This window comes from Narcine bancroftii, chromosome 6, assembly GCF_036971445.1.
Source record: "Narcine bancroftii isolate sNarBan1 chromosome 6, sNarBan1.hap1, whole genome shotgun sequence".
NCBI lineage: Eukaryota > Metazoa > Chordata > Chondrichthyes > Torpediniformes > Narcinidae > Narcine > Narcine bancroftii.
In genome coordinates, this window is record NC_091474.1 from 208,416,079 (window position 1) to 208,443,246 (window position 27,168).

At 38.3% G+C, this 27,168-nt stretch overlaps 1 protein-coding gene across 4 annotated transcripts in view; it reads right to left on the minus strand.

Annotated features, from left to right (window-relative positions):
* orc3 (origin recognition complex, subunit 3) overlaps window positions 1-27,168 on the minus strand; it is a 66,929-nt gene that overhangs the window by 19,192 nt on the left and 20,569 nt on the right. For 3 of the 4 annotated variants that reach the window (XM_069887358.1, XM_069887357.1, XM_069887359.1), the window contains 10 exons: window positions 23,479-23,638; window positions 20,604-20,717; window positions 20,369-20,502; window positions 19,000-19,063; window positions 17,535-17,651; window positions 15,071-15,150; window positions 11,336-11,469; window positions 8,812-8,906; window positions 4,936-5,033; window positions 1,221-1,362 (listed from right to left, as the gene is read on the minus strand). In XM_069887358.1, coding sequence (XP_069743459.1) covers window positions 1,221-1,362; window positions 4,936-5,033; window positions 8,812-8,906; window positions 11,336-11,469; window positions 15,071-15,150; window positions 17,535-17,651; window positions 19,000-19,063; window positions 20,369-20,502; window positions 20,604-20,717; window positions 23,479-23,638 — 1,138 coding nt within the window. Of the gene's footprint in view, window positions 1-1,220; window positions 1,363-3,179; window positions 3,354-4,935; window positions 5,034-8,811; window positions 8,907-11,335; window positions 11,470-15,070; window positions 15,151-17,534; window positions 17,652-18,999; window positions 19,064-20,368; window positions 20,503-20,603; window positions 20,718-23,478; window positions 23,639-27,168 lie in introns of those variants that run through there. The other variant, XR_011340711.1, reaches the window with a different exon arrangement.

A 27,168-nucleotide genomic window follows, 5' to 3' on the forward strand; every position in this document is an offset into this window, starting at 1 on the left:
TCCATCATTGTTCTGTTGCTACGATAGGTGGATTAGAACAGATCCATGTTGCCGCTCATACAGGAGCTGATGTGCTTCAACACCAGCCTTTCAAAGCACTTCTTCACTGTTGATGTGAGTGCCACTGGTCGTTAGTCATTTAGACAGGTTACCAACTCTTCTTTGACCGGACCGATGCTTGTTTGAAACAGGAGGATACAACGCCCTGCCGGAGTGAGACGATGAAGATATCCGTGAATATGTTGGTAAGTTGGCCAGCACAGTTTTTTTAATAATCAGCCGGGTACTCCGTCTGGACCGGATGCCTTCCTCGGATTCAATCTCCTGAAGGCAGCACGCACATGATCCTCTCCTGTCCATATCCAAGGACATAGGGGAGCAGTGGTGGTTCGTTCTTGTTCTTGTTCTTGTTCTTGTGGTCGAATCTGACACAGAAGGCATTGAATTCAATGCCATCTTCTTCTGCATTGGATTTTGTTTTGTTGCAGCTTATGTCATTTATCAGCTATCAGGCTGTTCAATGTGGTTAACAATATTAATGATCGTTAGCTTGTTCAGAAGTGTAACTTTTTTTTTCTTTCTTTCTGTGCTAAATAATATTCACAAAGAGTAGTCGGAAGATTTTTCTTTAAAAATGTGGGAAAAATAGTGCAGCTACTGCTGAAGCAGTGGTCTCTATTAGTGGGGTATTTTGACCCTGCAGCAGTTAGGGAGCAGAGACTACAAAGCATTTCATCTTAACTGCATTCCAACTGAAACTCATTACTCCCATCAGGTTCATTCTGATGTCAATGTTTGATCAGAGCCAACTCCTATCCTTTGGAGCCAATTTCCTCAATCGTTACATTAATTTTAATGTTTAGCTAGCATTCGTATTAATACATTAGCCTCACACTAGCCTTCCTTCACCATTACTCTGCAAACATTTCCTCCTGTTCCTTCATCATTTTCAGCCTATTGCCATCTATCATTGCTCTCACATTTCTTTTCCTTTTTTTAAAACAATAAACAGCAGTAGAAATCCAGAATGAGAATGTTTTACAATTCACAAATATTACAAACCAACTGTATCTATAACTGGCTTTGTTTGTTTAAATGGAAAGCACTTGAGAATCAGCAATTTGGACTTTGTCTCATGTTTACAACGATCGAATAAAATTACCTGGGAAAGATATAAATTGCTTAAAGAATGATCTATCTGGCTAGTTGCCATCTATTACCTTTAGATAGGAATATGGGTTACTTAAAGCTATCTGTAAGGCAGCACGTGGAGCTGCATTCAAGTGTCTACGAAGTTCACCCGAAATTTTGAAATATACAAGTTCATGGAGTGGCTGAGTCTCTGGTGGTAGAAGATATTGCCTACAAAAAAGCACAAAAAATATGTAATTATATTGCCCTAGTAACAAAGCACATTGTCCCTCACTTGTTCATGGTTGACAAAGGGTCAGGAGTGAGAGTCCATTGGAAACAGAATAAAGTTTAATCATTTACATCCAACATCTTGGATGAGATCAATGATTAGAATCTTCTCCATTGAACAAACAGTGAAGATTGCAAGAGGTGAGTGAAACACGAAAGTCTGCTGACGGTGTGTTTGTAGAAAAAATACAAACATGCTGGAGGACCTCAGCCAACCTCACAGCATCCATAGTATTGAAGAAGGACTCAGGCCCAAAATGTTGGTTATACATCTTTACCTACTATACACTCTGTGAGATCGGCTGAGTTCCTCCAGCATATTTAGTTTTTATTGCAAAAGGTGAGCACAGGTTCTCCTCTGGTATGATTTAACCATGTACCTTTGAATTTTGACGGAGGTTCGAAACTGGAGGCACAGGATCGCCAATGGATTGTCCAGCTGCGGCAGCACTGGAGACAAATCCACAGATACTCTATGTCACTGAAAGGACTCTCTTTTGCTTCTCTTTTACATATTGTTGGAGATGCCAGGCAATGCGATAGCGGCTCCTCTATGCGCCTTTATAGCAGGCCAACGATGACAAATTTTGTGGATGCCGAGTTCCTCCAGTATTTTGTGCATTATTACATGACAACAAAGGAATCTTAAAATAAAATACTTCAGGAAGCTAAGCAATGTGCAAAATTCATTTAACTGGCATCTACCAATCCCCACAGCTGCCGGACACCGGGGTTTTTAGTGTTCATTGTACATTCTTACTGCTGCAGCTGAACAGGTATTAAAATAAATATTAATAAAATTAATATTGTAAAATAAAACTACAAGAATAACTGAAAAACAACTACAACAGTACACTGATTTTTTTTTGTATCTTTTCAGTTCAATTAAAACAGGCTCAACATGTTGTGCTGAGGCCAAATTAAGACATTTTTTCCCCCAAGAGATTGGTTGTTATGGCTTCTACCATTCAACACTGACCCATTTCTAATAGGCGAGTGCCATGATAAATGGGTCATTATCATTGTTTAACTGTGCCCTCTCCCTGCTCTCCAGAAGTACATTTTAAGATCATACATGACTCACTACTTTCAGCTAATAATGCACTCCTTGTTCTATTATGAATTCATAACAAAGGTTATAAGTCTCTTGATCCAATATCTTTTGATAAGTAATTATTTGGCACTGGTCATACTGATGGCATCATCGTGTGCAAAATATGCCAAGAAAATAACTTCATCATTGGAATAAATCATGTTGGGAAATGTACCGTCCAAATTCTTGATCGGTGGGACTTCAATGGGAAATGCAAATTCAACAGCAAGCTCTTAAATATAGGTCCAAAAATTGCATTTAATATACAAAATGAGCACAAATGGTTCTCTTCCAATCAATTTCTTGACCACCACTTCACGGCATTCGGATTTTAGGTGCTTTTGGTTGAGGGCTTAATTTTTGACAAAAATAAAAGAATTCCCCAATTCTGTTGACAATGAAAACATGTACTTTCGCAAAGAAATACAACTTCTGAACAAAGATTGAGCGCCCATCAAATTTAAATTTAAATTCAATTTCAGTATTAAATATTTGATCGCTAGGAGGATTGTGCTCTTCAAGACACAGATAGACCTCATGGATTGAATGGCCCATTTCTGTGCAGTTTCACTGTCACTCTTCAGTCTACCTAAAAGGTTAAGCATGAAGCAGATGAAGTATATGGTAGCATGTACAATTCCTACCTCACTGCTTACTTCCTCACCTAATTTAAGCAATCCAATTACTCCAACGAATGGATCTCTTGTACAGAAGAGGAACCAAGATTGAAAAAGCTAGACTTGACAGTATCAGTTCACTGTCTCGTTGTAACAGTACCAGATGAGTTAAGTTTTCCACTTAGATGCTTCTTCAAACATTAGAGTTTTCAAATCACTGCCTAGCAACAGAGAAATTCACCCACAAAACAATATTAAAAGCAAACCAAGATCAAGTCAGATTTAGTGAAGCAATGAATATTCAACAATGGATGACACAAAGAGGACAGATGACCCAACTTAATTAACAAGCTACAGGCAAGCAGAAGCAAAAATAGTTTTATGGCAGAGAACGAGGACATCATTCTATGCCCCTCCTCCCCCCACCTTCCAGGATACTGGAGTCACTTTTTTTTGTTTTCTTTAAAACTATATTATGGCTTTGTTTGGAAACTGATTTATCCAAATGTGTTTTCCAAGTCTGTTGATTTTATTCTTATTGTAAAATAAATTTATCTCAGAATTGAGTGTAACTGCAAAAAAATTTGAAAAAAGAACAGGTTAAAACTTGTATGTTTTTATTTTTGTCAGTCAAGGTCAGATCCAGCATTAAGAGGATGTGGTGCAGCAGAATTTTCTCAAAGCATTTGATAAGGTGTTTGTTTAAAAAATATCAGATATAAACATGAAGGAAAAATGAGAAGTGCCTTGGCAACCAGGGATTGGTGATCTGAAAGATCCAAAGTATTAGCGTTATCAACATTTTTCTTCTTTACCTTTAATTTTGACAGAAGCACCATCTCAAATATCTAAAATTAACATGAAAAAGGGAGCATGGTTCCAAAAGACTTTTGGAAGTCAGACATTAGCAGAACTGACAGGCAGCTGAACGCTTCAAGAAAGTGTGAAATTAATTGTTTTGAGAGGGAAAATATGGACTGGCATCTTTCACTGAACAAAAAAGCTGCCAGTTGTTGAACATAATTCCCTAAATATCCAACACCATTTGGTGGTTTAACAAGTCAAAGTACACAAATTAAAAGTAATAATATTCTGTGCAAGACATTAGGCCCTTAGGTATTTCTGGACCGATTTTGCAGATGGTACATTGAAGGTATAAAAGGTGTGCAAAATAAATGCAATGGGCAGAGCAAGTACACTAAATTACAAGGAAATCTGGTTACAAAGGACTAAGTTACAAAGAAAGCTAGCTAAGAGATGACTATCATGTACAGCTTTTAATACTGTGAAAACTGAATGCCTGATTTTGTCTGGAAGAGAGTCATCAGATAACAAGGAACAAGGAAAATCCCCAGGGCCATAGGTATCCTGAGCAGATGAGGATTTAAATTGATACATATTAAATATTTGTGTCCCAGGAAAGTAGGGAAAAACTACAGTTGTCCAGTATTCCTTTGTTGAAACAATAAAAAAGGAAAAGATAACAAAAGAGATGGAAAAATGTACAATCCAGAATCCTGCTCGAATATGGTCCTGGATCTGAACCTCTTCATACTAGATACAGGTGTTCAAAGTTTTCTTGACACCTAATTTCTCTCAGACTGAGGACTTGAAAGACTTCAGTTTTTGCCATAATTGTTGTGGTCAATCCAAAGAAATAGGTTTGGAGATGGGGCAGCATGTGGGAAGATGAAGTAACAACTGCAGACAGCTTCTTCCTCATTAGGTACACTTTGAAAATGCTACACTGATTAGGTTCTTGCAGAAAAGCAAATTGTTCTCACACCTGTCTCTTGACCTTACCTTGCAAGTTTGTCCATAAATTCAAGAACATTCATCCGCAGAATCTCAAATCTGCTTGGTTTCCTGGATCTTTTTAATTCCTTCATTTCCATTAAGGTCTGCAAAATCCAGAACAAACAATTGTAGAAAATTATCTGTGATGCAGCTATTGCTCACGACAAACCACTGAAGGCACATGAAGTCTTATTGCTTTTTTTTTTTGGCTAGGAACCTTCTTACAAATGTGAACTTTTTGGTTTTAATTAATTAAACCCCATCTTCCACCTCCAATTAAAACCTCAAAGACTACTTGGCATTTGCAGCAACTGCAGTTTTATGACTGAAATATAGTTTATTTTGAATGATAGGGGAATTAAGGGTTAAGGGGATCAGGCAGGTCAATGGAGTCATCCACAGCCAAATCAGTCATGATCTCACTGAATGTCAGAGCAGCTTGATGGGCCAGATTGCCAACTCCTGCTCCTTATGCTTTTATATTGAACAATGAAATTCCATTAATGTAGTAAACCAAAAATCATAGAACACTTCAGCACAGAAACAGGCCATTTGGCCCATGCTGAACTATTTATTCTGCCTAGTTCCATTGACTTATACTCAGACCATAGCCCTCCATACCCTTCCCGTCCATACAACTGTCAACATTTATTTTGACTGTCGAAATCAAACCTGCATCCACCACCTTCGCTGGCAGGTCATTCCACACTCTCACCATCCTGAGTGAAGAAGCTCCCACTAACGTTAAACATTTCATCGCTTAACCCATGATCTCTAATTCTTGCCTCACCCAAACTCAGTGCAAAGAACCTGTTTATATTCACCCCATCAACGTCTTTCATAATTTTGAATACCTCTATCAAATCTCCCAGAGAATAAAGTCCTATTCAACTTTTCCCTCCAACTCAGTGCCCCTCAAGTCCCTGTAACATTCTTGTAAATTTTCTCTACACTCTTTTAATCTTATTGATAGCTTTCCTGTCATTAAGTGACCAAAATTGCACAAATCTCCAAATTTATCCTCACCAACTTCAACATGAAATTCCAACTGTGTAACTAATACTTTGATTTATGAAGGCAAATATTCCAAAAGCTTCTGTTTCAATTCTATCGACCTGCAAATTTCAATTTTGTAAACTTGATATTTTTATACATTTTGTTTTAAGAACACTGCACAAGGTTTTCAGTATGTCCATTCCGACCACCAATACCATTCATCTGTAGGATCTCCTGCCTGATAATGTTACAGTGGCAAACAGGACATAGAGTTTAAAATGTAGCTGAAGTTGGATAGTAAAGCTGAAAGCCAACAAGAACAAGAACAACCTCGCACTCAATGTCACCAAAACCAAAGAGATGATTGTTAACTTCAAGAAGGGAAAACCAGAGGCATATAATTTAATGATCACTGGGGGAATCAGAGGTGGAGATGGTGAGTATATTCAAGTTCTTGGCAGTCACTATCTTAGAGGATCCTTCCTGGATCTAACGCACTAAAGGCATTGTGAAGAAAGCACGTCAGTGCCTCTACTTCCTCAGGAGTTTGCGGAGGTTTGGTATGACACCAGAAACCCTGGCAAATTTCTACATATGTGTGATGGAAAGTGTGCTGACTGGCTGCATCACGGTCTGGTATGGAGACATCAATACCCCTGAGCGTAAAGCTCTGCAAAAGGTATTGGACACAGCCCAGGCCATCACTGGCAAAACCCTCCCCACTATTGAGAACATCTACAGGAAATGCTGCCATCAGAGAGCAACAGCAATCATCAAGGATCCACACCACCCAGCACACGCTCTGTTCTCACTGCTACCATCAAAAAAAAGAGGTACAGGCACCACAAGATTCGCACCACCAGGTTCAGGAACAGCTGGTACCCCTCCACCATTAGACTCCTCAACGACAAACTCAATCAGGGACTCATTTAAGGACTCTTACTTGTGCGCTTTTTAAATTTTTTTAAATTTTTCTCTGTATTACACAGTTTGTTTACATTTGTAATCAGTTTACAGTTCTCCATTTGTTTACATATGTACATCGTGTAGTTTTTTGGCTCTATCAATAATTAATGCTTTGCCCACAAGGAAAAGAACCTCAGTGTTGTATGTGATGTCATGCATGTACTCTGACAATAAATCTGAAAGGGGAGGGTAACTGCATGAAGGGATAGAGATAGGTTTTTTTCCACTGATGCTGGGCGAGAAGAACTGGAGGGCATGGGTTATGGGCAAAGGTTAAAAGTGAAAGGGCTACATTAGGGGGAACTTCACTCAGAGGGTGGTGAGAGTGTGGATCGAGCTGCCAACGGAAGTGGTGGATGTGGATTCGAATTCAATATTTAAAAGATTGAATAGGTACATGAACGGGAGGGGTATGGCGATGAGATAAAATGGAAAATTATTCAGCACAGACAAGATGGGCCAAAGGGCCAGTTTATGTGCTTCAATGTTCTGTGGAAAGAGAATGAAAGACTTGTGTCTGGAGCCAAAGTAGCAGGAATGATGCCAAGGATTACTATAGAGCAGCCCAATGGGGATTTGATGGCCCTGCCCATAGACCACATTTAATTAAAAGTTTTCTTTTCACATGTGTAACATGTTTTTTTTTATGTAATCAGTAGGAGAGAAGTAAGGATGAAAGAAAGTTTACCTGCTTCAGGTAAGGGGAAGGGGCCCCATAAACTTTGAGCAGAGTCCAACAGGGGCCATAGCTTAAAAAATAGTTTGACAATGGCTGCAAAAGAATATCTATGGGTGTGCAAATCACAGGGATCCATACAAGGGTTTTACTTCCAATACCATTTAAATTTCACAATAACGGAACATATTCTGCCACATTTCCCCACTGCTGAGAATTAATTGGCAAAATGGAAAACAAAATTCATTTACCGACTACATTCGAGAAGGCTCATTAGAACCACACCTAACAAAACCATAAAGAGTCACATGTGTTTCATGTGCTCAGGATGGTTACCCAAAATGAATGGAGCATATGGTCAGCTGCAAGAGGCACAGTGAGTAGAGCAGTATCTGTTGGGGAAAAGAACTGTCAATGTGTAAGCTCAATACCTTGCATCAAATCCTGATACACAATCTTGGCTCTAAACGTCAACATCCTGCATCAGATGTGAAGCAGAAACATCCTGCACAAGGTGTGAAGCAGAAACATCAGCGATTTGTTCCCCACCCACCCCGCACTCCCCAAACAGATGCTGTTCTATACTCCAAGTTCCTCCAGCAATTTGAATTTCACTCCAGATTCTAGCGTCTGCAGTCACCGGTGTCTCTTCACAGGATTAATGTTGGTCCCTTTCCATATGAAAACGAGCAGCTCAACATTGGCTTCATAACTCAGAGCCACCCTAAGCAGGACAGATTCTCAAACTAGAAGGCTGACAGCATAGAAAGATCAGTTAATTAAAAGAAAACTAACTTGGTGCCTGGAGGAACACCTTTCGTTGCTAACTGCCTGCTGTCAAAAGATGATTGGCTCTCTTCTTCTACCTCTCATTCTGTCTTTCATCCACACCATTGCTAGACCTACTCCAGAATTGCTCCAGGAGGTTTACACTAGTAGCTCTAAACAAACATCCAAAACAAAACCTTCATAATTTGGTTACACATACAAAGTTATCTTTAAAAACTTACTGTTCCACTTGCCTCATTTTGTATCAGGCTGTGTTAATTTATTGAAAATTCTAGCCTTTTGTTAGATTTTTATAATCTTTTTCATAGTTCAATTACTGACACCAGTTATAGAAATTGGATGTGACCATTTCATTAACTGTCACATTTGTTTGTTTTAAAAAACATAAACCAGAGTTTGAAAATTGAAAAATGCTATTACAGGAAAGACAATAAAATATTGCTGGAAGATGGAACCTTTTGAAGCTGGTAAAGGTCTGTCTTCTTCTGGAGTGAGTACTGTGATCTAGCTTTGTGTTCTTCAGTACCTTCAACATTTTCCACAAAAACATCTATGAAAAATAATAAAAAGTTTAATAGGCATTTTTTTCCAAGAAAATTTGTTGAAGCAATACCCTTGAGACAAAGGGGAACAACAAGAAAATAGAATGCCTCCATGGATATATATAAACCAAATATCATCTCTTTACCAAACCACTGTTGACAACTTATTTCAGACTCATTATGCTGGAGATGAAGTTGATATCACATCAAAAAGAAAAAACAAAATCATCCGTAGATAGTTTCTTCCGTTCCTGAGAAACAAACAGATCAATCTTTGAAAACTCTGGGTGACTCCAAGAACTTTAGATTAATTCCAGCATCCCTAAAAGATAGTCTTTAAGAGATTTTTTTTTTTTTAAAGTGCTTTTCCTTCATTTTATTTGAACATTTTAAGGAGAAAGTCAGATAAACACAAGAGAATAGAGAAATAAGAAGGTTATCTGAGATTACATTAAGATATAGATGAATTGGGAAAATGAGCCAAGGAATGGAATTCAACTCGGAAAAGTGTGGAGCATTGCATTTTGGGACGTTAATCCAGGACAGAGTTTACAAGGTGAATGGTAGGGCCCTGGGGAGTGTTGAACACAGGCACTTCAGGGAACAGGTACGTAGTTCCATGAAAGTGGCAATATAGATAGGCAGTGTAATTATCAATTTGCAATTCATGCTTGCCTTCTTTAGTCAGGCATTTAGTACACAATCAGAGATCTCATGTTATAGCTGCCAAGATATTGACGAGACCGCATTTAGAAGATTGTGTGCAGTTTTAATCACTCAACTGTAGAAGATAGCAGTAAGCAGGAAAAAATTACAGAAAAGATTCATGAGACTGGTAAACTTGAATTATAAAGAAGGGCTGGTTTGGTTTGGGATTTTCTCCCTGGAGCACAAGAGGCCTGAGAGCAAGGTAAGGTAAATCGCCATAACCTTTTTACCCAGGATAGGGGAATCTAAAACTAGAAGGTATAGACTTAAGATGGAGGGAAAGATTTAAAAGGAATTTGAGGGGCACCTCCTTCACACAGTGGTTGATGGATATATGGGATAAGCTGATAGAGCAAGTGGTAGTTATGTGGACAACTGCAACATTCAAAATACATTTAGACAGGTGCATGAATAGGAAAGATTTAGAAGGATATGGGTCAAACAGAGGCAAATGGAACTAGTTTGGTTGCCTTGGAAAAGTTGGGTTGAAGGGCTGTTTCCAGGTTGAAAAAGTCTATGACAAGGGACTAAATATGGTTCACAAAAGCAGTAAGTTAAGAGGTTTGTGTAGAGCTTGAATTTATTTATCCAGCCACTAATTAAGTGGCCTGTTTCTAAGCTTATCAATAGAATTATTAAATCTTGTTTATAAATGATAAAATATTAGAAATGAAGAGGATTTTGAGGCAGACAAAAGAAAAGTATAACTTCCTTGAAAATGCCTCCAATCTCAGTTTGCAATTTGATACACATTGAAGGGCCCAAAAGATTTCCATTCTAAGTTCTCATTTGTCTGAAATTAGAAATCAAGTTTCCCGAACAGTTATCAAGACCACTTGCACATGAGGAGAGGCAATTAAAAAAAAATGAAAGGGTCTCATGAACAGAGGGGTTTGCAGACAAAAATGTTCAAAGTTGCCATGATTATGAGATCATTAAATATGAAAGTTTGGGATCCTTAGCAAATTAGAAGTGGGATACAAAATCAAGGATGTTATCATTATCCTTTCTACATCAGTGTTTAGCTGATATAATTTTCGGAAAAATTTAATGATCTTTCATCTGGAGAATTCAGGTAAAATTTACTTGAATAATAGTAGGTATAAGGTTTGACATTTAAAAAGAACCTTTAAAAAAGGGAAGTTCAGCACAACTCCAATTATCCGAAATGCTCGGGACCGGGCCCCTTTCGGATAAAAGTTTTTTTCCGGATAACTGGTCATTTTTTTTAAAAAAAACAGCCCGGCAGCAATAGCAAATTACTTGTAACAGTGTTTATACAACAACAAACAAGAAGGTAAGGCTTTTTAAGCATTAAAATAAAGTTTAATTCTCATCAAAAAAAAATGATGCCCACTGCCAATCACCGAAACTTACCTACTGAGTCCCCGCTTGTGCTGGGAGCCCCGTCTTGCCCAGGGGCTCTGTCCGCTGCTGCCGCTGCCGGGAGCCTGATGTCCCCGGTCAGTTCAGCTCTGAAAAGATTTTGGATAAATGAGGATTTCAGATATCCTCGTTTATCCAAAATTTTTTAAAACTTGTGCTGTATATGTGGAAAGATGGAAACAAACACAATGCCATGGGGTAAGTGTAGGGATGTAGGACTACTTAAATTTATTGAAAAAAGACTGAATGAGTGACTACTCTTTATACAGCTAGAACACAAAGGTTTGAATTCCATAACGATTCTACAGAACAGATCTTGATCTGGCCCATGCTTGGCACATACCATCTAGTTTCTGAAACTTCGCAAGGAAATCTTCCAATGTTTTTATGGCTTGGGTGAGAGATTCATGCTCGGAAGCTTGCAATACTTCTATGCATTTCTGAAGTAGACATACGAGTTCATCCTTTGCCATCATACTGCAACAGATCAAAGTAGTTAATTGCCCCACAAATTCAATAAACCAGAAATATGCACTTTCTCCATCTCACATAGGAGCACATAATAATTGATCTGATACACTTTTTCCCCTTATTTGCAGACGCTGATAGCCCCACATCGGGGAATGCCTTGGTTCCATCATTACCACAACTGCAGCATGGAAATATCATGTGACAACAGATTAAAAAAGCACTGTGGGCTGCTGCAGGCGATGCTCTTGTCTTGCAGCTCCAGTGACTGGGGTTTCTTAATAACTGCTTGTGACATTTGCATATTCTCTCCACAACTGCCTGGAATTCCTCCCAGGTGTTTTGATTTCCTCCTTCATCCCCAAACCAGGTTCATTGGTTATTATAAATTACCATAGTGTAGGTGGATGATAGAAAATCAGGGGGGCATTTATGAGCATGAGAGAGAGAGAATAGGCAACAGGGAAACAAGTAGGGAAATGGGACTGATGAGATCATTTCAAAAGCCAGCAGAGACAACCCAGGCCCAATGGCCTTCTACATCTAATAAAAAAGAGACGTGGAAGAGAAGAGAAATGCTCCAGCTGCAAGGATGTCATACACGATTAGAGAATTCTTATGGAAGGGAAAATTTCCGAGAGTAGCAATGAGAAAATTGACGTGGGATTTTCAATTTGGAGGTTTAAGATTACCAAATTTTCAGCATTATTACGAAGCAGCTCAATTCAAATTTCTTAGTGCATTAATGAATATGGACGACCCACCTAGTTGGGTAAAGATAGAAATGGCGGTTATTTTAGAAAAATTTCCTCATGAGTTTTTGTTTCGATGGAATAAAAATTTATTACGAACTTATGATGTACCAATATTGAAACATTTATTGAATTTATGGACAAGTAAACTTAAAAAATTGGGACTTAAAAATATATATTCTGGAAGATTGCCATTATATAATAATCAACTTGTTCCTTTTACGGTCTCCAATGCCACTTTGAAACAATGGGAAAAGAAGAGAATAAAAAAATTATCTGATTGTTTTTCTGAGGGTTGTTTTTGTTCCTTTGACGAATTACAAAGGAAATATGGTATTAGTGCAAATTCTATATTTGTGTATTATCAATTAAGATCTTTTGTAAAACAGTTATGTGGTCGACATATGATTTTATTGCCTGAATCTAGTTTTGAAGAATATGTACTTTCAATACCAAAAAATGGATATATATCTGATTTGTATTGTATTTTACAAGAAATTGATAGTAAAAAAGACTGGGATAAAGATAAGTTGAAATGGGAAAAAGATTTAGGAAATAAAATAGCTGAATAAGCTTGGATGGAAATTTGTCAGAATAGTATTCGGAAATTAATTAATGCTAGACTAGCGATGATTAATTATAATTTTATTCACCAGCTATATTTAACGCCGGAGAAATTAAAAAAATTTGGTCTTAGTAAGTTGGATTCTTGTTTTCGATGTGATCAGACGGCCAATACTTTTTTGCATACTGTTTGGCTTTGTGATCGATTGCAACAGTTTTGGAAAGGTATTCAATCTATTTTTAACAGTTTATATAATATCCATCTTGTATTAGATCCCGATATATTTTTATTAGGGAACATGAAATCATTAATTGATTTAGGTTTAGAGGATTATCAGATTTCCTTTATCTATTTAGCTTTAGTCGTGGCTAAGAAATGTATAGCACTTACTTGGAAAGCTAGAAATATACTAACTTTAGATAAGTGGTATTTGGAAATGAAATTTTGTTTGACTATGGAAAGGATATCTTTTTCAATTCAGGATAAGATGTCTTTTTATAAGTTAAAGTGGTCTCCGTTTGCTAATTATATGCATTTAAGTTTGATTTAAATATATGTTTAAGCGTGATATTTTAGTATTGACAATTTTTTTTGTTGTTAGAATTTTTTTTAGGTTAAGTTTTATCTCTTTTTTTGTAAGTGGGTATTTTTTTCTATATAATATTGTTAATTTTATTAACTCTTCACTCTTTATTTTGGGGGGAGGGTTGGACTAATTTTAAGTTAGACTATTAATATTGTGTTACAATTAACAGGGGGGGTTATTTTGTGTAGTTTTCTGATGTAATATTGTAATCATACCATTTTAATTTTTTTTTAAATTTTTCTTTAAATGTAATTCTCTATTGTATTCATGTTATAAAATTTTAAATAAAGTCTTCAGAGGATGTCATACAATGGGAGGGTGACCCCACAATGCCAAGAAGCTGCTGCTAACCCTCCTTATCAGAGGCCAACAAACTGCCTCCCTCAACCTCCATCCAGTGGGAAAATACTTAAAAAGCAATCTCACTACTGGAAGCAGCTCCTGCAAACATTTCCTGTACCAAATAATCTACTGGCTTGAAGATCTTAAAATAATTTTAAAAATGAACCTCACTGCCAGGTTCAGACCACACACAAAATAGAAGTGCAAAGCCTTATTTTCCACCTAGCCAGACAGCATCAATCTCAATTTCTGATAACCTCCCCCCTTGCTTTTTGACTCTCCCCCTTGCTTTCCAATCCATCTGGCACTTTTCCTTCTATTTCTGCTCCCCCACCCTCTCGACCTGCCAATCACCCGCACCTTCCTTCGAGCTCACACCTCTTTCCCTTCTTTCCATGATCCTCTGTCCTTTATCAGAGTGCACCTTCCTTAGCCCTCTTCCTCCTAGCTTTTAACATTATTCCCATTTCTTTCCCCAGCCATCCTTCATCATCCACTCATATCCACATCACTTGCCATCTTATGGTCCTCGCCCTTTTTCATTCTGGCTTCTAATTGGCTCCTGTCTGACCCACTGTGTTCCTCCAGCATTTTGTGTGTTGCTTCAGTTTTCCAACATCTTCAGCCTTTCCCGTTTCAAAGTTCAGATTACAGTTAAAACAGATGTGGAACCAGGCAATGAAACAATATGGAAACCTCATCCAGGGGATTTCTGCTAATTATAAAGCAGCCATTCTGTAAATAAAATGGTCGAAGCAGGAAGATCTACAGTCATACATGGGCAACATCATCAACATTTTGATTCGGAAAACACTTTTACAGCATCAGCTTTCCAGGTTCAAATCCGCCGTGGTCTGAAAAGATCTTGTACCTTCTCCAGTGACTTGCATAGGTTTCCTCCCACCCTCCAAATACATACAAGGTTGGTAGGTTAATTGGTTACATGGGTGTACTTGGGCAGCATGGACCAAAAGGGACTATAAAGTGCTGTATCTTTAGATTAATAGATTAATTATTGTTATGGAATTCCTCTTATGAAGGGACTAAATGAATGTAGCATTTAAGAAGATGGACAAAACCATGAGAGGGAAAGGGGAAGAAGAAACATATTATATGCTGCTGCAGGTTAGGTTTGAAGGGGCGATAACGATATGGACCAGTTCAACTGAATTCCTTCTTACTCTACATTCTATGCACCGAGGACACCTATAATTACTGAGCATCGACCAAAAAGTTCAGGAGGTGATTTTACTACTACATAAGCAATAAAGTTATGGCTTGGGATATATGAAGTTCCGCATCATAATCAGGTTCTTAAACAGGCTAAAATAGCTGAGGCACACAATCAGTCCCCACCATAATTACCCGAGCAGTTGGAATGCAGAAGTGTAGTCCTCAAGTTCCCATATGTTCGACTCTAAACATGTGATGTAGAGTTCTCTAATCTGTGGAGATACACAAGTCATCCATAAATTGGATAGAAGTCAACAAAATAAAGAACAAAAAAAACATAGCACTTTTAAAATAGGACCTTAAAGCCTCATTAATTTCAATGACAACTGAAGAGGCCACAGCTTCCATTTGTATTCTTCTTTGGGGAGAAATTGTTAACCCTGTGCACCTTTTGGTCCTTAATAAAGGAGTATACTTCTGGTATAGAAAATATCTGCAAATTAAATGCTTTGGTTTCTGCTTCAGGACTTTAAATTGAATTTCCAGGCTTATGTTTCATACTTCCCTAGACTGTTCAAAATGCCTAAATAATTGCTCCCTGGGCAAGTTTTCCTCTATTTACAATGACAAAAAGAAAATAAAAGTTTTGAAGAGTTTTCTATCCCTATAATTCCACACACATCCAGCACAGAATGAAATAAACTTGCTAGCCGTGACCCAAATCGTGGCTGCCTCGATGCACAGCTGGATCAGTAGCATTTGGTGAACAGAGAGGATGACTGCAGACTTTCCTTATGTAATATACCATAAATCAAGTGAAACAAAAACACCATGATTGTAATACAATTCCATTTATGGAGTACATACAATTTTGTTTTCAAATGCATAAAAACAAAATACACACCGACTTTAAAACAATGAACACAACATTGCCATATTCAATGTTTACTCCAGGAAACAATACAAAATTTACACTTGACTTTCAAAGGTTACTGATTCTCTCTTACACGGAATAAAAGTCACACTCATCAATGCCTTTTCCTGATTCTTTCACATTAATTGCTTTATAATATTTAACATAATCAGGAAATGTACCTAGCCAACAATGAAGAAATTATCCAAGTAGTCCTGTTCAGAAAAAAAACCTAGAGACAATTCCAGTTTACTTTTAAACATCAGGAAAATGATGAAAGGCACTGTGGGCCGGCCTCACCAATAACCTGCTTATGGAGTTCACAGTACCAGAATTCTCCAGATTTCAGAACCCTGGTCTGAACATGGAAGAAAGAACTGAATACCAGATGCAAGGTGGGTGTAGCTTGTCTCGACATCAAGACAGCATCAAGTGCAACATTAATGCGTCTTAATAAAATTAAAAAGTCAATGGATGTCAAGGGGAAAACGCTTCAATGATTTGGGCAAAACAAGAAATTCTGCAGAAGCTATTTTTGTAATAAATAGACAAAATTGTTAGAGAAACTCAGCAGATCCTGCAGCGTTCATTGGAGGTCAAGTTCAAAGGACTCAGGCCTGAAACATTAATTATACATTTTCTTCCTACGGACACTGTGGGTCTTGCTAAGTTTCTCCAGCAATCCAATGACTTAAATCATATCTCGCATAAAAGATGGTTGTAGGTCAATCATCCCAACCCTAGGACTTCTCTGCAGGAATTCGACAGGGATCTCTCCAAGATCCAATCACCTTCAGTTGATTGGCATTAAAAGCTGGATGCTTTGTCTTTACAGTGCAGGTCATCCTGACCCTTCATTCATTTTGCCACCGGTAGAGAGTGACTGCAGTCTGAAATGCTGCAAAATGCATTGCAGTTTTTTGCCTTGACTTGCTCTGTATCTTCCATGCAGACAACTTCCATTATCAAGCACAGGTGCACGAGAGCATCATCTTCTCTCCACCTTCAAGTTCCCCATTTAGTTGTTAACCTTCGGATTCAGAAATAAATCACCATTTCATCATTGCTGTATCCAAATCTCAGAACACCCTATTCGACTGCACTCTATTCAAGGTGGCAGCCCACTGCTACTTTTCAAGACCAATTAAGATTATGCAATAAATCCTGGCCTTGCGAACAATGCAAGGATCAAATAAACAATGCACATTGTAGAATTGTGGAGGCATGTCTTACAATATTGATTATCTAAAACTTAAGTTCAGCGATTCACCTAGTGGGTGAAATACATCTTCTGAAACTAAATATCAATTATGACAATGATTTATTTCGCCGTGCAACCCCCCCCCCCCCCCCACCCACAGAAGGTGGAGCATTCAAAACACCAGCCTCACTGGAAATTATATCAATCAGCAAATCTGCTCACAGCTGGCAAAAACTGTTTCACTAATGAGAAAAAAATTGGCTCTTGAGGGGACAACTATACATCCCAAGGTTCCTCTATTACCTTATGGTTATTGTATTATGAGGATAAACTGGATGGTTTCCTTTGTGACAGAACAGCATAAAATTCAGGGAAATAAATAGCAAGTCAGCTTCTTCAATTTGGACCAATATCACTCATTCAATTGGCCTTCACCTTCCTCTAACAAAATGCCTTTAAAGCATTTTATTATCTTCAGACAGGCAAAAGAATAACTTATTTCTGGTTGAGTTTTTACAGATATTACAAAAGTGAGCACGCACCTGTCTACCCAACGGATACTTTGGAAGTGAAGATGCAAGAATGTGCAAGCATTTCAGGACAGGAAAGTAATTCTTGTGGTAAACATGAAGGCTCGACAACAGCGTTTCTGTAACAGTCTGCAAAATTTGATAGTCAAATCAAAAAAATGACCTCTTACGACTTGATTAAATAAATTGAAAATTAAATACAACATAATTTTAATGATGCTCAAGGCATCTTGAAGGGATTCATTTTGGAATATTCGATGGTATCACTTGGACCAATGTTCAACATCTTTGCAAATCAAGAAACAAAGTTCATACTTTTTATTTTAAAAAATTACCAAGAATTGTATTTGAAATGGCAGATTTTTATTTCAGATAAATATAGGTAATGGGTTGGTCATAAAATCGATTAACCAAAACACTCTAGCAATTCACTGGTCACTTCATTCCTATCTTTGTCATGGTAATCCTAAACTAACCCCACTGCTCTACATTCTCCACAAAAGTTGGATCCTTATCTATCCAAATTGTTTTAAACAATAATTTATCTCTACAATTCATTGTGGCAAACATGCTGATCATAAATAACCTCTTGTTTTAAAAAAAAAGATGAATTACTTGCCTATCCTTTTCTCTGATCAATTAAAAATAATTTTTCAGTGGATGAGCATCAATAAAGGTTAAGTTTCTATCCAATTTATCAAATCTCTTTCTGACATTAAAAATCTCTCATTACTTCTTTCATTTCTGCCTTGACAGAAATAGCTTTGGTAAACCAAATTTTGTCTTTGTCTCTATATCCCTTCCTTGGCACCATCTTGTGAATCTTCCTTTGATCTTTACGGTTTTACCTATACTGCTGCACACACAAGTAAATTGTAGCTCAACTCTATACATGTTTATTATTGCTTCACGGTTCAATTTGAGCAAATCTTTATGATGCCATAATGATCGACATCCAGAACCTCACCCTTTTAAAATACTGATCTTTTTTAATCAGGTAAATTTAAGGAGACATTGACATTGTATATCTGCTCGCAACTTATACTGGGGAGAACAGTAGTATTTTGGATGAGGAAAAGAAATAGGTGAATTGTAATATTTTACTATAATTGTACAAGAAAAGCAGTGATTGAAATTCTAGTCGGTAAATTGAATTTGAGAAGATTGCTGAAGGTGGTAAAGGTAAAGAAAAAGGGATATTAGGAGAGATTTCCAGAGCAAAGAAGCTGAAGCCTCCATTAGAAAAGATGGATTGAAGGTGGGGATTTATTAAAAAGCCAGAGTTAATAGATTGAAAGATACCAGTAGATAGAAAGGTCAGGAGAAATCTGAAGAGGTTGTAAGAGTTTTGAAAGTGACAAGGAATATAAATTCAATGCACTCTGTGGCAAGAGTTAATATATATCAGCAAAGATGAGTATGTTTTTTTTTGTGTGATCACATCAAATTTGGAACACGCAGCAACAAATGGAATTACCTTTAAATTCTGGTCATTAGTCAAAAGTTCAACCTGCTTCTTTGCATCTTGACGATCAACGTAACTAAAATTTAAAAATATATCCTGATTAACTGTCCTGGTTCACCTTTGTAGAATAATTGTTGGCAACACATCATACAACATACTCATGACTTTTAGCCAGCAATACTCGCTCTACACAACGCGTAACCAATTGCTCAAGATGGGCTCTTGAATTAAATAATATCGTTAGTTTACAGATTTCCTCTGATGGGAGAGAGACTCCCAACTCTCCTACCCATGATTCATCCCAAAACGTTGACACAGGATTGGTCACAAATATTGAAGCACATTCCCTGCGTTAAAGTTCACAATAAGAATCAAGAGGTTCCAATTTAATGCAGGTTATTGCAGGTGCCTAGCACTCAAGATGATTTAATGGACATGCAACAAATTAATCTCTCAGTATCAGTTAGAAAAAAAAAAATCAGAACTGAGAAAGTTGAGCATACATTGGAGACTCAAGGGGGAAAAAAATTTTGAAATTCATATATCCAAATGATAGTTATTATTGTGACACAGTCAGTTGGGACAAAGTGACAAAATTAACCAAGGCTCAATTACAGGTCCCATTTTATTTTAGCATATTCAGAATTGAGTAAAAAGCCAACTTTAAATGGTTGGAATGAAGGAATAAGGTTACATTTAATTGATTTATTATAAATCTTTAAACAGTCAACAATAGAGAAAGTGGAGAAAAATGAGGAAGTAACACAAGATATTGAAAATGACCTGCTGAAAATGGAGGCAGGAGAGGAGAGAGGAATGAGAACTCTCAATGGCAGGATGGAGAGTAGGAATAACTTACTGACAAAAGAGATGATGGATGCATGCAATAGGTGGTGAGAATCAGACAAATTTGTCCCTAACTTTTGCAACTTCACATTCCTCATCTCCAGGTCTGATTCTTCCCTTACAATCTATTGTAATCCCAATAAATAAACACCTGAAATAAAAATCAGAACACTCTAGGTATGCCCAATGAGCATCTGTGCAAGGTGAAACAAAATTTATTCCAAAATATTTATACATATTTACTTTATATTATATTTTTACGTAGGTAGGTGAATATTACATGCTGTGTGTGTGTGTGTATGCCATAGTCCAGAAAAGTGCTCTTTCATCTGGTTGCATCTGTGCAGTTAGGTGACAATAAACTTGAAAAGTTCATTTTTCAGAACTTTTTTTTTAAAGATCTGTTCTGCTCTCCACAGATACAATCTACCAACTGTTGACTGTTTGTCAATAGAACTTCAGTGTGTAATGGGCTTCAGAGTGTCCAAAAGAGCCATTAAAATCTCTCTATCAAAAGCAAGCAACTTTTACTCACTCCATGAAAGATTGCAGATGGCGAATTAGTTCACAGTCATCATGGTTCAAATTCTGTATCCTGGCACTGGCTTCATCCAAATCACAGCATAAAAGACTAAGAGGCTGAGAGGAGAAGTGCTCTAGTAGAGATAACTGTGTAGCGCAGGTAAAAGATTAAACATGGATTGGATTAAGGTAAATTTCACTTTGCGTTCTGTAAGCACATTCCTCCATATTCACCAAATGTTGCTTACCTGAAAACCTTTCACAAAATTCTTTGTAGACAAATTATGGAACAAAAATACGTTATTCAGAATCTGAAGCACTTTTCCGCTCAACTTAAATGGGAATTTGGTTGTCAACACCAACTATGAATGAAAACAAAATAGAAACAATTTACATTTAAATTTAAAATGGGAATATTAGATGTACTGAGTTACCAGAATGAGAAGGTAGGTGTGAGAGTACAGATTCTATCACCAATGTGTATATGTACAGATGGTCATGTAGGATGACTGTGATTGGCCGAGACTGTAGCCACGCCTACTGGCAGGTCTTAAAGGGTCGCTCCAAGCCAGACCAGGTCATTCTGGACTGGTCGACCTACATGTGATACGCTCCAGTCTTCTAGTTAATAAAAGCCTTGGTTTGGATCAACAAGTCTTTGGTTCTTTCGACGCACATTACAGATAGAAAAAAAATCACATCTGTTTGCAAATTCAAAATCTGTCTTTAATCTATAATATATCAGGAAAAAAAACGAGTGTCTCTCTCTCTCTCTCTCTTTTCAGACCAAGAAAACTGATCTTTCTCCAAAGCAGCTTTAGAGGAAATGTTGTCCTCCATAACAGCCATCCTCAACCATTTGTTGGCCATGGCCCCTTCAGGATTCTAATCAAAATTTATGGGTCCTCTTCCCTGTGAAGCAGTCAGGTCTATTTGCTCTCTTCTGTATTTCTCCCCTACTGACTCCAGAAAAACATTTTATGATTTCAGTCTGTGACTCCCCCTTAAATGGGGAGTGCTGTACGGCCTCCTTTTGAGAATGCTGGCTGTAAACACATCTCTTTTACCCAAACTGCAATTCAGAGAATGAATGAAAACATCTTAAGCAACTCAAACTACTGGTTGCTTGAGAGGATCTACAGAGGTTTATTTTATACAATAAATCATCTGCCCTCTGTTTGGCCTGTCCTCAGAATGATGGTGTAAGGAGCTATCAAAGAATACAACAGGATATAAATCAGTTATAGACACAAGCAGAGAAATTGCAGATGGAGTTTAATCCAAATTAAGTGTGAGGTATTGCACTTTTGGAGGTCAAAAAAAAAAAAGAGAACATGTAGACAGCTAATGGCAGAACTCTAAAGCATTGATTGTGAAGAGGGATCTAGGTCCTTTGCTTATTGAAAGTGGCCAAGGAAATAGGGTAGTAAAGGTGTATGATATGCTTGGCTTCATTGGGCTGGGAACTGAGTATAAAAGTCATCTGCAGATTTTGTTTAACTGGACAAATTTGGGTTATTTTCTCTGGAGTGTAGAAGGAAGAGGGGTGAGCTAATGAAAATTTACAAAATTAAGAGAGTAATTGATGAGGTGGATTTTCAGAATCTTTGCCCAGAGCAAAAAAAAAACACACATTTAGAGGAAATGCTTTTAAGGTGAGGGGGAGGAAGTTCAAGGGACATGCGCAGGACAATTTTTTTTTTTTAAAAGGGAGTGGTAGGTGCCTAGAATAGTCAGTCAGAAGTATTGGTGGTAGCAGATACAAAAAGTAGCATTTAAGAAGCTTCTAGATAGAACACACAAACATGACAGAAGTTCTCGAGTGCAAGCTTCAGAGCTTTATTTTAGTTTGGACTTCATCTTCTGCACAGACACATGGGATGAAGGACCCGTCCCTGCACTGCTCTGATTTACAATTTTTAATGGATTAGAATCCATCCCTGTTTATTTCCACTTATCTGCCCAAAATTAATCAAGTAAAACTGCAGGATGAACATCTATCCTTTAAAAGGAGGAGACTAAGTAAAATAAAAATGTACCAAGTGCTGCAGCTGGAGTACAAATAAGGTTCCAAAATACGAGTAAGAATTTTTTGCTCTGACAAAGACAAAGAAACCAGACAACAGAAACTTCAGATACATAGCCACAGCAAACTATTACAGGCAAACATAACCATGTAATGCACTAAATATACTGGCTAATACATTATTCTCCACCACACTCCTATTCTGACCACAGACTCCTGCACTGTTATAGTGAGGCTCAACACTAGTCTGAGGAAAACCTCATCTCCCATTTGCTTTACGGACTTGGGATTGAATTCACAATTTCAGATACACTCTTTCTCTTTTGTAATAGAACTGGCTAATTCTGTGGCTTATATTTCTCACTCAATATGCCAGACCTGCCAGGCATTTCCTCTAGTGCTGCATTTCACAGCTTTATTGTTTGTCACTTTTTCTGTCAAACTGCACCCCCTCCCCCATCAACCTATCAGCTCAATGGCTTATCAATAACTTATTGCCATGATGACCATGTAGACCAGCGGTTCTCAAATATTTTCTTTCCACTCATTACCACTTTAAGCAATCCCTCTCCCTTCGGTGCTCTGTGATTAGTAAGGGATTGCTTAAGGTGGGATGTGAGTGAGAAGGGAAGGTTGAGAACCACTGCTTTAGGCCCAATTGTTACTGAAATATTTTGCTTAAGAAAAATTGTCATTGGCCCATTTCCTTTGGAGTTATGAAACCATACACATAACGAATCAATTAGGTACAATTAAAACAGCGATTTTCAAACTTTCTCTTCCCACTCACATATCACCTTAAGCAATCCCTTACTAATCACAGAGCACCTATGGCATAGGGATTACTTAAAGTGGTATGTGAGCGGAAAAAGGTTGAGAACCACTGATGTAGACAATGGGAAAAGATATTATCTTTGTCACATTTATACCTACTCCATTCTCATTTCAACAAATCTTTTTCTAATTTTTCCAAAACATTAACTATTTTACCGCAGATGAGGCCTGATCTGCCAAATGTTTCCAGTATTTTCTGTTCTTGTATCAGATATCAAGCGCCTGAAGTTTTTAATGATTATCACTAAATATTTTGAATTTACCTTATCAATAACTGTAGCCAAATGATCAGTACAGGATAAAGACTGGAACAGTTCAATACACAGCAATGAGGAGACAGAGTGGGGCAGCATTTGGTGTATAGTGATTGGGGACGTGGCAATACCAAAAACCAGCACCATGGGGAGTCGCTGGACATGGTTGCTGAAATATTAAACAGACATTTAGAATTAATGGTTACTTACAAGCAATCAGAACCCAAACAGACATACAAGTTTGTGGCCATCTTCTAAAGCTATTTTTCACCCGCCCCTAACAAAAACTAATTTCCTTGAAACATAGAAGATCAAATTACCCTTACAATGGATTCAGCACTCATTCATGCAAATATAAAATCAGGAAGAGACTGCAAATGTAGAACTAATTAACTTTATCACATGAAAATAGAAAATGATTTAGTTCAATCTGACAAAGTTCCCCACAGGAGGTTAGGAAAAAAGGTGGAGGCATTAGGTATAAATGAGGAGGTAGTGAAATGGATTCAGCAATGGTTGGATGGGAGGTGTCAGAGAGTAGGGGTAGAAAATTGTTTGTCCAATTGGAGGCCGGTGACTAGTGGAATTCCTCAGGGATCGGTCCTCGGACCACTATTGTTTGTTATATATATTAACGATCTGGAAGTAGGGGTGGAGGGGTGGAGAATTGGATAAGCAAATTTGCGGATGATACAAAGATTGGTGGTGTTGACAATGAGGAAGATTACCATAGATTAAAAGGTGATTTAGGAAGGCTGGAGGTGTGGAATGAGAAATAGCTGATGGAATTTAATACAGATAAGTGTGAGGTGTTACATTTTGGAAAGGCAAATCTAAATAGGTCATATGCATTAAATGGTAGGCTATTGAGATGTGCAGAGCAACAAAGGGATTTAGGAGTTGTGGTAAATAGTACCCTCAAGGTTGATACTCGGGTAGATGGTGTGGTGAAGAAGGCATTTGGAACGTTGGCCTTCATAAATCGGAGTATTGAATTCAAGAGTAGGGAGGTTATGATGAAATTGTACAAGGCATTGGTGAGGCCAAATTTGGAGTACTGTGTACAGTTTTGGTCACCAAATTATAGGAAAGATATAAACAAAATAGAGAGTGCAGAGAAGGTTCACGAGAATGTTGACAGGATTTCAAGGTTTGAGTTACAGGGAAAGGTTGTGCAGACTGGGGCTTTTTTCTCTGGAGCGTAGAAGATCGAGAGGGAACTTGATAGAGCTGTTTAAGATTTTAAAAGGGACAGACAGAGTAAACGTGGATAGGCTTTTTCAATTAAGAGTGGGGAGATTCAAACTAGAGGGCATGGTTTAAGATTGAAGGGGGAAAATTATAAGGGGAACATGAGGGGAAATTTCTTTACGTAAAGGGTGGTGGAGGTATGTAATGAGCTTCCGGCAGACGTGGTCGAGGCGGGATCATTGGGTACATTTAAGGATAGACTGGATAGTTACATGGAGAGGAGAGGACTGGAGGGGTATGGACCGGGTGCTGGTCAGTGGGACTAGGAGGGTGGGGATTTGTTACAGCATGGACTAGTAGGGCCAAACTGGCCTGTTCTGTGCTGTAAGTGGTTATATGGAACCAAATCCAAATTAGAAGCAAACTGTGAAGGGATGAGCAGCACTGTGATGGTAGTAAAAACGCAGAAATGCTGGAGGAACTCAGCAGCATCCAAGCGAGGTAACGATATATAGTAAAATCCCCATTATTCTGGTGCTGGCATCATAGTTCCAGCTGTTTGGGGAGTTTATGGGTAATGAAGACAGCAATTGCTCCCACATTGAGTGTTGCTGCGATTCAGTGTAGCACTCCATAAACTCCAGGCTCTGCTGCTTTGTCAGGAGTTAGACTGGGGGGGGGGGTGAGGGTGGCGACAGATGCCGCTGCGCTGCCGGGGTTGGCCTGAAGACCAGCCCGACAAGCTGGTGGAGCGCCATAAAGCCGCTGGTGGTCAGCTCCACCGCCCCGATGGCCCGCGCCTCCTGTAGCTCTGCACCTAGTGTCCAGCTTTCTGCCCCACTTGGCCGCTGTCTCTGGCTGCTTTTGGCCAAGCTCCTGGGCCACCCTGTCACCTCAGGCTTCCACTTGTCTGACGCACTGGTCAAGAGCCTCCTGTATGGCACACTTCAAACTCTCCCGCCCCAGACGCAAAATAGTCTGGCATCAGCCCTAGTTGGGGGAGTGGGAGTGACGCATTTGCTTAAGTGGACCAAAATCAAAATGATTCTGAAATCCAGAAGATTCCGAAAAACGGCATGTGTCGGGTCCCGATGATTTCAGATAAAAGGTTAGACACCTGCAGTAAAATTAAATAGAGACAATGTGGATTTATAAAAGTAAAATCACCTTTGGCACACCTGTTGGAATTTTTTTTTGAGGATTTAACTACCAAAACAGACACGGGCCAACCAGCTAGAGGTGAATTTGAGTTTTTGTCAGGGATTCAACTTTGACAAGGAGCTACACAAAAGATCATTCCATAAAATTAGAGCATTCATGATTGAGGATTATATACTAGCATAGAATGAGGATTGGTAGAAATAAATGGGTCATTAGGTTGGAAGACCATGATTGGCCACAGATGCATTAATTATTTTGAGGAGAGAATTAAATGTTACATTATCACAGTCAGATAATGATTCAAGGCTACATGATACTGTGGGTTGTGAGGAGGATGGAGAGACAGTATAAGGATTTGGAGAGATTAAGTTATTGGACAAGAACATGGCTGATGGAATAAAATGAGGAAAAAGTGCAAGGCCTTTCATTTTTTGAGAAAAATAAGATTTTTCAGATATTAAGACTACTCATGTTCAGAAGGACTTGGTCCTTGCAGTAATCACTAAAAATAAACAGAATCACAATGAACAAATAACACAAATATCAATGAGAAAGACCAGTGATGCTTTAGCCAAGAGGATTTGAATACAAGAGAGGAGCATCTTGTTCCAATAATATAGAACCCCAGCCAAATTGTTGCTGGAAATATAGTGAAACGGTGTGTAGGTCTGGAGAGTGAGATGAACCTCTGGAATTATTTGACCCAGAGAGTTGTGAAGACAAGCTGATTAGATATATTTAAAGTAGAGGTCTGGAGAAATGAGGGCAATGTGGTCTGGCAATGAAGAGGAATCGAGGCCCGGGGTGGAATAATCATGATAACATTGAATGGTGAGTCAATCTTGTGGGAGTGAGTGGGCCTACGCCTACTCCTACTCCTGTGTTCTCCATATCCAACGGAAGTCATACTTGCAACAAGGAAATATGGCAAGATCTCTCTAGATTAATCCTTGAGATGGTGATTTGTCAACTTGTCAGGAATAAGCAGATCAAACCTACACCCTTCAGAGTTTAGGACAATGAAGGAAGAATGGGTGGCAAGGTTGGCATAGCTAACGGTTAGCGCAACACAGCAATCGGGACCAGGGTTTGAATCCAGTGCTGTTTGCAAGGAGTTTCTATGTTCTCCCCATGTCTGTGTGGGTTTTCCCCGGGGGCTCTAGCTTCCACACACAATTCAAAACAAACTGGGGGTGTGGGTTAAATGGGTGTAAATTGGGCGGCACAGACACGTGAGCCAAAATGGTCTGTTACCATGCTGCATGTCTAAAAAAAAAACACCAATATGGTATAATATGGAACATGGTCTCACAGGGAATAAGCAGGGTTAACCTTACCTTGGCTGGG